At 36.8% G+C, this 10,409-nt stretch overlaps 1 protein-coding gene across 1 annotated transcript in view; it reads right to left on the bottom strand.

The window, feature by feature from the left end:
- The window catches only part of MAP4K3 (mitogen-activated protein kinase kinase kinase kinase 3), a 72,994-nt gene that overhangs the window by 54,818 nt on the left and 7,767 nt on the right, over window positions 1-10,409 (bottom strand). Inside the window, exons 3-7 of the mRNA XM_085311318.1 lie at window positions 10,024-10,088; window positions 8,124-8,179; window positions 5,280-5,327; window positions 3,143-3,185; window positions 2,372-2,444 (exon numbers count right to left, since the gene is read on the bottom strand). Coding sequence (XP_085167444.1) covers window positions 2,372-2,444; window positions 3,143-3,185; window positions 5,280-5,327; window positions 8,124-8,179; window positions 10,024-10,088 — 285 coding nt within the window. The remainder of the gene's footprint in view (window positions 1-2,371; window positions 2,445-3,142; window positions 3,186-5,279; window positions 5,328-8,123; window positions 8,180-10,023; window positions 10,089-10,409) is intronic.

The raw sequence follows: 10,409 nt of genomic DNA, 5'->3' as shown, positions 1-10,409 counted from the left end.
CTCTTTCACTGGAGCAAACATGAAGTTTTCATCAATCATTTTCCAGTGACTAAACAGGCAGTTTCAAGAACAGCTGTTTGGCAGGAAATGGAGGAAACCAATTGGTTTTGGACTTTCTTTTTGCAATAGCAAAAGGAACTGTCRGAGTCTAAGATATAATTATTCAACTAGAGTAAAATCGAAATAAAATCATGCATCCCATTCCAGAAAGCGATCAACTGACTTTGAGGAGAGGCATTCAAAATAGGAATATAATAAGCAACAGCTTTCTGGTCTCCAGAAAGCATGACACCTGAGGGCTTACTGTCAGCTCTAACCAGAGTACTCCTTGTCTGTAACATCTATCACAGTGTAACGTTGAAAAGCCTCATTTAAGTTTAAAAAGTAGTTTCAGATATTCAGGTGGAAAAACGTTACATACGTAACTGACTTGCATAAATAGGAATACCTAAAGAAAATGATTCAGTACATAGCCTCACATGTTTTGGATTGCTGAAGTAAATCAGGCATTTGACTGTCCTGTGTAGCCACATCAGATGGCAAACGTCTTGATGTTTTTAAGCTTTGGACGTCACTAACCCAAAAGACCATTTCAAATGGAATAGCAGATGGAACTCAGTGCAAGACAACAGAATATGACTTACTAAGTACTGCAATACAGCAGTAGATAACATCACTTTGGAGATACCTCACATGCCACATTATTTGAACACAGATATCCTTATCCACAAGGAGRAAGAATTCTACTGGTATTCTGGAACAAGCTAAGTCATCAGATTTGGTGGTGTGACTTATTTCGATTTGGAGAAAATTTTTGTAAATACAGTTTATCCAGAGTTTCACTGCCTACATTAACCCATAGTATGGGTCCCAATTACTGTCTTGATGTTACCAGAGATGGCTCAATCGATATTTGCATGTATTAGACTTTGTAAAGAAATCTCCCCACTTTCAAAAAAAATCACAGAATTAAAGAGTTCATAAAAGAAAATGAGAGAGACAGACAGATGGGGACTTTAAATCAAAAAAGGAAGCTCCCAAAGGAGGAACAGAGAGTTACTGAGGTAGAGGGGGAGCAAGGGATAAGTTTAAAATTAGATGGAAGAGATGTGAAAAGTAAATAGATGGATTACTGGAACTAAAGACACCGCAGTTTGCCCCCTTGTTTCTCTGCCATCCAACCACCATACCCTTGCCCGCACAGGCACCACTAATAACCACCACAATCTTCACACCGCTTCTGTTTCTCACTCAGCTTTGCCCTCCACAGTCTCAACAGTTTTTGCTTCCTCATTTCTCCTCCCGAATCTGCGAGAAGCCTCGCACAGGAAAAGCGGCGCTTTTCATCAGCATTTAACCTATGTAACGCTTTCAAAGTTACTGTTTAAGGTTACCGTATGTCATTCAGAAGCCTGGCACAATTTGGAAGTTACACAGTGACAGAGGTCGGGGCCGCAGTCGCCCAGACGTCTTAGTGGGGAAACAGCCACGGATCACTTACGGAACCGCGACGGAGGGGTGCTCGAGCTCCTCCGAAAGGGAAGCGAAGCCATGCCTTGGCGTGACTCCCACTACACGGSAATGCGAAAAATGCTGCGCTTGAGTCTATTTCAAGTGTGAATATTTGGATGCAGTTTTTGCCTTTACATACGCTTTTTCTCGTAAACGCTATACTTCCATACAGAAAACTGAGTATTTTTCAAGGAAAAAACACACAGAAAATTGCTATTTTTACAGGGAAGAGCACGCTATTTACTTGAAGGCAAAAGGGAACAACCAACTCCAGGAGAGAAAGAGCAGAGGGGAAAAAAAAAAGTTGAAATATAAAAAGCATAATTTATGCAAACTGCTTTACTGGAGGAAGGATTAAGAAGCAACACAGATAGAAGAGAAAGGTAAGTTTTAGTTCAACCAGTCTAAACAAGTAAGGCAAAAGGAACACAGAAGAAGAAAATGGCTTAAAGGCACATTTCAGATGTGGCAAAAGCATCTGTGGAGACAAAAGTGAAATCTCGTTACGAACTGAAGAGTTGCAAAAGAGATTAGCTGGGGTGGGGGAACATAAGGCACCAAAATGGATGATCAGGAAAGAAAAATTTAAGATCAGAGTTGAAGACATGTAAAATTATAGCTAATTTTAAATTGACTAAATTGAGATACATTAGTCAGTAGTAATAGCAGCACATCATTTCAATTTTTCAGAGTGTAATAGCATCTTGTCTGATGTTCAGTTAGTTCAGGATTTAGCATAAATATTTCAAACATGATAGCTAAAAAGTCTGAGAGCCTTCAGTGATTCACCTACCYAGAAAGTTTTACTCAGCAGTGTTATATATTTTACTTTATATTAACAACCAAATAAAGCAGTTACCAATATGGGGTGCCAATGAATGACTTCCTTTTGGCAATTGTAGCTGTTATCTGTGCAGATACTCCAAAATCAGCTATATATTAAAAAAAAAAAAAAAAAAAAAAAACAGTTCATAACTGAAGTAATGATTCACTGCAATTCATTGCTTATGAAACATGCCGGTTTGCTTTCACTGTTTATTTTTTGTTAAATATTTCCAGTATTAAAAAAAAAAAAATGAATCTTACAGTGGAGGAACCAAATGATGGAAAATTGGTGACTCTCAAATTGTGGGCCAGCTCTGCTAGACCACCTGCCAAATATGCAGGCTGCACACAAACATGTCAACGCAAGAAAGAAAATGGCTAGCACAGATTCCTAACATGTGCTCTCTGAATATGAAAAAATATGCCGTTTAATATTCTCTAAGAGATTCCTTTAGGGAGCATTTTAAACTACATTTCATACTTAGGAACTCTAYATGGTGCATTTTATTAAAATTAAACTCTCTGATTTGATTTTTAGCTTGCCTTCATAACACTTTTCCCCCCTCCCTTCTTACCTCAATGGTCCGAAACTATACTCCAATTACTCCTAACGTACTAATTTGTTGGTGGACTGCTAGATATTACTAGTAAGAAAAAAAATTATTTGTGATGTGTTCCCCATTGATATTCAWTAATTCCTTACACAAGCAATTATAATAGATTAAAATCAGAAAGTCTTCTGCATTTATGTTTACAGTCCACACAAATTTAACAGAATCTTATTAACAGAGTTTTATTAACTCACCTAATTTTACATGGCCATTATCCGTTAAAAGAATGTTTGCGCCCTTAAAAACAAAAAGACACTTTCAATTAAAACACGCAGAAATTTCTGATACACCAAGAATCATGCATTCAAGAAATCTATAACCGTATAAAGGAAATATTTATGAAATTAGCAAATTGCTATTCTATTATACAGCGGAACTGGGACATACGAGGTTTCTCATGAAGTTTAAGTTTAGCCCTCTTTAGCCTATGGTACTACAGAGTTTCCATTGCACACAAAACCCTCTCAAACAGCAGAATTTGATGATTTGCCTATGTTGATGAATTCTTACTTCTTTTTTTCTATTTACACTGATTGAAAGGAATCAGGAACTGTAAAAGGTCAAAGTGGAAGTAGTTTAATTTCTTTTCCATCTGTAGGAACTGGTCTTCTCTTGTTTGAGAGCCATGATAATTTGAGCCTTAAGGACATGCCTTGACATTCAAGCGTTTAGCAAAATTACTTCCGTCTTTATGCAATAGAGATTCTATTATTTTTTGTGACTAATGGATCATTTACTTCAGTTTAATAATAAAAACTAACCCAAAACGACAGTTGGTATCATGAAATTATCACATACAAGGACTGAAGACAAACCTGATCTGAAGACGGAAACCAGTGACAGCTAGATTGGAGCAAAAGTAGAAGTTTGCTGAACACAAAGCTAAAYGCAGAGCTATGAATGCCAGCACTGTCCATAGACCGGACAGAAAGGAGGCAAAGAAGAGTTTCCAAAGAATTTATGCTTTTCTAGACTATGGGCTTTTTCAGACTACGGATTTTCACAGGGAAAGGGAAGTCAGGYCTGCAAGAATATTTGAGCAATGCAATCTACTCTGGCAAGCGTTGCACAAGTATAGTTAATGAGCCTTATAAACGGAGCTTGGTAAATACTACGATAGCCCAGTTAAMATGTTCTCAACTTTGTATGCCCTTCAAGACTAACACGATAAATATTCTGAACACATAAAACTTTGCTACTGAAGGAAGCAGGTATAACTCGACAGTGAGGAGATCTGCAGATGATGATACTATTTTTCCATGCTCGTGAGAACAAAATTTTGTAAAATCCAACTGTAAGCATTTTAGGCATTTTAATTAGCACAGTTCTGTTCAGAAACAGACACCAATGCACTGCATCCTTTTAAGCATCATTTAGTATTCTAAAACATACGACAAAAATATCCAAGTTTTGTGTCCAAATTARTCTCTCATTCAGAATTGATTTTCCTGAGTGCTCAGAACCCAAATATCCTTCTGCAGTCAACGAGAACTACTTGGAAGACCTCACAGCTAGGCTGTATTAAGACATCTGTGGTTGAAACTACCATGTGCATTGCATCCCTGGTTTCACAAAAAGCACAATGCAAAGGAACATCATAATTTACTGTCAGATTTCCAGGTGAAGCCTGCCAGGTTTAAGCTGGAGTCTGAGCAAGGAAGAGTTTGGAAAGGTGAAGAGTAGGTAATAAAATTCCAGGGACAAAAAGTGAACAGGAGGCACCAGAAGGAATCTACAACAGAAAGTTTAATAATCTGTGCAAGCCAGTTTTGGTATCCCCTTGTCAAGGTTAAATTTTAAACAAATCAGTGCTAAGATTTTGTGCTAGCCTCTCTAGTTTCAACATGGGATGGAGGAGACAAAAGAAGCAGTCTTCAGTCTTTAGGAACCATGCAAAATAGCAGCCACTGCCCTGCAAACTGCTCACCAAAGAAAAGGCAAGATGCTAAAGCAACAGCTCTGTTCACTAGCAGGTTCACAGAGAGGGTATGTCAAGCTTCTTGAAGAGGCCAAAGTCTTGTCTTCTTCTGCAGAGAACACATCCTTATGGCAAGCTCAACATGTGCTACTCTGAGCACCAGCTGATGTCTAAATTTCACAGCACTAGTCTAAATAAGTGCTCTGTTTGGCTCCCAGTAAAAGAACAAACTACCTCCATGAATGCATTTTAAAGAAAATTTTTTCTTGGGCAGAAAATTTAGTCTTATTCTAATAAGCATAAGAAAACAAGTTATTTAAAAATGTCTCCAAAATATCTCCAACAACAAAGAACCGTAACAGTTGGTATATCTGATCTTAAAAACATTAAAATTCCCTTCAGCTTCAACTTACCTTAATGTCTCTGTGCATTTTTCCTTTACTGTGAAGATAATATAGTCCCTGCAGAAAAAATTTAGGTAATAACTTAGTCCAATATGTTTCATTTTATAGACATCTCTTATTAAATAAACAGGCAGATTTGGGATTCAATTCAGTCATCTGAATGACTCTGAAGTACACTCTTATTTTTCAGTGTAATAAAATTTGTAAACTTGGTATTCCTAATAGCATAATATCTAAACATGGATAGAAGGAAAGAATAGCAGCCGCTTGTTGTAGGAAAACTCAACTTGAGAATGTTTTTCTTCCGGACATGCTAGGTGTTACCTTTTTAGACCATGTTAGTTACTTTTAAATTGCCTATCACTGTAGTGTTCAACAGTCTGATCACAAGATACCTAGTACAGAAACGTTCTCCTATATCATTACAGGTTTCAATTAACTYTAGAAGCACACTAGCAGACAGTGCCTTGGGGCTAGCATACCAAATCCAATTCTTGAAATTCTGCAGGAAGTATTAGATTATCTTTCTGGGGCTTGATGATGGCACCAAAGGATTTGAAAACTCAAGCCCAAATGTCTACAATGTCTAACTTGGGATGCCACCCAAGTTAGACATTTTAGTCTTTGGATGAATACAAGGAGACTGAATCCCTGCGTGACAAATCACAGAGCATGTCACTTCTGGCATTCCAGGCTTATCTCTAAAGTATTCTTCCACAGGGCAAACTGCAGGTAAATACCTGTGTCACACTGAGGTCATGGTTTCACTTGAGATGCTAATGTCACAGTGGACTTTTTTGCCAGCTTGTGTAAGACATCAGAGTTAATTCCAAAAAGAAATTAGAATTGTTATCAATTATTAGCATTTTCATGGATAGTCCAAAATAGACTGACAGAAAGAAGGGGAAAATGCTTACTTACATGACTTGGTACTTCAAATTTTCAAGTAAATAGCATTATACAGACAGACAACAATATTACTGACAATATATTTTAGGGGTATCTTTTCTTCGTCAGCTCATGAAAACCTTAGTATGATGTAGCTGAAGGCCTAATTTGTTATGAAATCCACCTCCTTAAAAGGAACTACAGATTTCTTTTCTTTTCTTTTTTTTTAAATAAAGAAAACACCCACAATCAACCCTGCTTACTGATGTTTTAACTTGGGTTCCTCATGGGAGTGACAAAAGATACCCAGCTGGACCTATGGTTTCTAAGATCCTCAAAGCAGGTGTGCAGGCAGTCCCAGAACAGAACTCATTTTGATTTGCTTCTGGTACAGAAGTGTAATTAATCAAAGCATCTAATTGATCATTGCAACAAACAGCATTAGCTGGTGAAGTCCCATTTATACTCCTTGTACTTAAATCTCTGGATGTCACTAGCACAAAAAGTCCCCAAACCTCGCTCAGTTTTACCACAGTCCTGAAAGAATCTAAGGCCACCATTTTCAGAATTGAATGACTGGAGGTAAGTACTTTAAAATTCATATTTAAAGGACCTACCTTTTCAAAATCAGTCTCACTGATTCCAATCAGAACTGACAGTGAGCATTTTTTGAAATCAGACCATACAACAGGCTTCAAAATATGAAGGTCAAAAGCTAACTTTAGSCACTCGAGTAAAATTCTGGACTCATGGAAACAAAGGTAAAACAAACACTGGACAAGTGACTTACAGACTGACAGAAGGACCATATTCTCAGATTTCTGACCAAGAAAAATGACTGCTGGATTATAAACTATAACAAGATATCAGAAACTCATGGTGTAGTAAACACACAGTTACAGATAACTTTAGAATATACAAAAATGGGTACTGGCATAACACTTAGAAAGCAAAGCAACAAACTTCCTTCTCATAGCAATTTAGAAAACAGACCAAGAATTCTCCCCAAACAACAAYTATTTCACAAATTCCATTTTATACACTAAACACTTTTCAGAGTTTAGAAAAAAGGGGTTAGGGTTCGAAAACCAGAAGAACACCACTTCCACGTGCTACAGAAGTCAAGCAAGAGACTTCACTGTAAAAAAAAAAAAAAAAAAAAAAAAAAAAAAAAAAAAAAAAAAAAAAAAAAAAGGAAAAGAAAAGAAAAAGCTGTGTTTTCTGAGTCATAAGTCAGTAACCTCTGGCACACTGTAGGCAAATCCTAAATGGCACGCAGCATAGTTGGCTCAGAGACAACAGACAGAGGTTGGACAGAGGTATCTTGAGAGYGTAAAAGGCAGCAGCTCTCTGCTGCTGGCAGTCAGAAGATTCACATTCAGCGGAAGYCGAGAACTGCGCTCCCACATGGATGCGGGATAAGCTTTATCAGACACAGCTTTTTTGGAAGGGTTACTGGTGGACTTAACCTGTAATTTGGGAAAGACAGACAAAACTTGGCATATCCATGATAAGAGTCTGATGCCATAATTTGAACATCAAGTACACAGGCATTTTTTTTTCTTGTTGGCACAGACCATCAATCAGATATGCAAAATTAAATCTTTAATTTTTCCTTCAAATGTATGATAAACTTATATCACAAATCAGAGAAAAAGATACGCCGCTTTTCCCCCCTTTTTAAGGGGGAAAAAGAAAAAAAAAAAAAGAAAGAAAGAAACAGAAAGAATGTCAGCTTTCGTCTAAGGATAATTTGAAGGCTACGCAGATTACACAAACCAGTTCTAGGCTACAAGAAAGGACCTCCTAAAAAAATCAGAGGAAAATGGTAAGTCACATAGACATTACACTTCCATGGCATTGCACAGATATATTTAGCTTTTATTTTTTAGCTTCTAACATTTTTACGTTAAAAAACAACTGTACACAAATTATAACACAAACAAGAACCTTTGAACATACTACCTGTAGTGTTTCTCTGCTAACATAGGCAATCTGCTGTTCTGAAAGTGGTCCAGTCACTGAAATGGAAGGAAAAATAGTTATTTCTTTCTCAAAATTCAGTAAGATACTTTTCCTCCCAAGCCTGTGCCTCAGTTACTTCCCATTCACTGAGAGGATCTGACGTCAGATCCAGCTGGAAGAAAGCACCATGCACCTTTCCAAACTCTCCCYCTGAGCAGCCTAGGAGCTTCCCAAGGTAAGGGAGTCTTCGTCTCCCTCCAGATTCCTGTTTTATTCAAGTCTCTTAAAGAGAGAGGATTTAATTATAAAGAAAAGCATAAATCAAACCAAACACTGAAACACAAACAAGGGCTGGCCTATGGCCTATTCTCAGTCACAGGCCTTTAATCCTGAAATTAAAAGATTTTAAGAACAGGAAATGCTGTCCTCACTGCAAGCTTCTCAGGTTCTGGAGAGAAAATAAAGGAAATAAATGTTGGCTGGGGTTTCTCAAAGGAAACTGAAGGAGTAGCAAGTTAAAAATTAAAACAAGATTTAAGAACCTAACTGCTAAGCTTCTTCAAAACTATAACCCTATAAGAAATGAGTATCATGCAATATACATTCTTTAAAGCAGATCTAGAATCATCTGTCCTTTTCTGAAAGAAAAGCTCCAAAATCACATAAAACTAAATATATTAGCATCCAGAGTACATAATTCTAGGCGTTTGTGTTTACTCTGAGTAATTTTATTCTGCCAATGTTAAATGTTATTTTACTTAAATTTTAATTGTTGAGGCCCATGGTCCAACCAGAATAAGGCACTATGGAAATTAATTAAGATCATAAAAGAGCCTTTCCCTCTAGCCAGGAGCAGAGAAGCCAAAAGTCAATTGCAACAGGAAGCCATTCCTGCACGACATTTGTTCAGGCATTTATGTGACATAAGCTCACTTCCTACTCTACAGGTGTTCCACATAAAACCTATTAGACACRATGCTCTTACCAACATTGGCAGAGATGTAAGGGATTGATGAGGCTGTGCTCAAATGACTAAGCTGCTAGAATAGTCTAAAACTGTAAGCTGGTGCCTGATTTTCATGGCATCGGAAATAAACACGAAAATATTTATACAAGCTGTTTATACACAAGATAAGGACGTGACCATACGGATGCAGAAAATCTTCGCAAATTAGAGTTTCCACCAATTTCCTGTTTGAAAAATATCACCTCAGAATCACTGCTTGTTTGTGGCTTTTCTTTTTCCTAAGCACATCTTATTGCCAGTGCACTATAAACCCTTGAAACCATTTTTGCCTTTTGAAAATTGGCAATCGACTGATCATCTCTTTATACAATAGATTTACACACCCCTTGTTTTTTTGACCACTTGTTGCACCTAAGTCTAAAGCAAATATATAGGTCACCTTTGCTTTCTGCATGCCTTGTATCTGGCAAAAAAAGCCCCTCTTGGCACTACTGCAATACAAACAAAGTCACTGTTTACAATGCACAGAAACATCCATGCTAATCAATCCATTTATATAGGTATCCGTAGACAGTGGTATAGATTATATTAAGACAAAAGTCAAAAGCTGAGAAACAAAATGGCTATAAAGGAAAATTGCACAAGTTCTTCATTTTAAAATACAACTTTTTTTTTTCAAAAAAAGAATAGAAGTTATTTCCTTCCTTCAGCACTTTAGATACTGACCACTACTTTTTTAATACTGTGTAAAATTAAAGKATAATTAATTTTGTTCTGAAAAAAAGTATATAAGTAAGATAGGTTGACCATCAATAGGCCATTACTTATTCTAAGTTTAAGATTCATCCTCTTTCATTCCAAAAGACTGTAATCATCTCCATTTTCGAAAGCAAGCTTTACTTAGCTTTTTACGGAAGTATGGTTTTGACATACCATGGTAAATGTCCTGTAGAGAGCCACCTCCACAAAACTCCATGCAAATCCATAGCTTGTCTCGTCTATAAAGGGAATAAGCCATTCACAATATAACAAGCTCTGCATTATGGAAAATACAAATCATAACAATGAACATGATTTAATCTTTATGTAATAATGCACTGTCAAAATAATACCTAATGAAACATCCAAAAAATATTCTAGTGTTTATAAGAATAGTACAAACAGTATTAATGAAATGTATGCACACTAACTTTTGTGAAGACTGATACCAAAATGAAATATTTCTACCGATAGTGGAGAGAATATAGATACTGGGTCCTTCTTTCTTCCTCATTTTTCACTTCTCCACTTCCTTCAGGGCAGAAGAGGTTCAAAAAAAA

Source organism: Rhea americana, unplaced genomic scaffold, assembly GCF_003343005.1.
Source record: "Rhea americana isolate MKP2758 unplaced genomic scaffold, rheAme1 scaffold_109, whole genome shotgun sequence".
NCBI classification, from domain to species: Eukaryota; Metazoa; Chordata; class Aves; order Rheiformes; family Rheidae; genus Rhea; species Rhea americana.
Note: the sequence above shows the minus strand (reverse complement) of the source record. Positions and strands in the feature narration are given on the sequence as shown.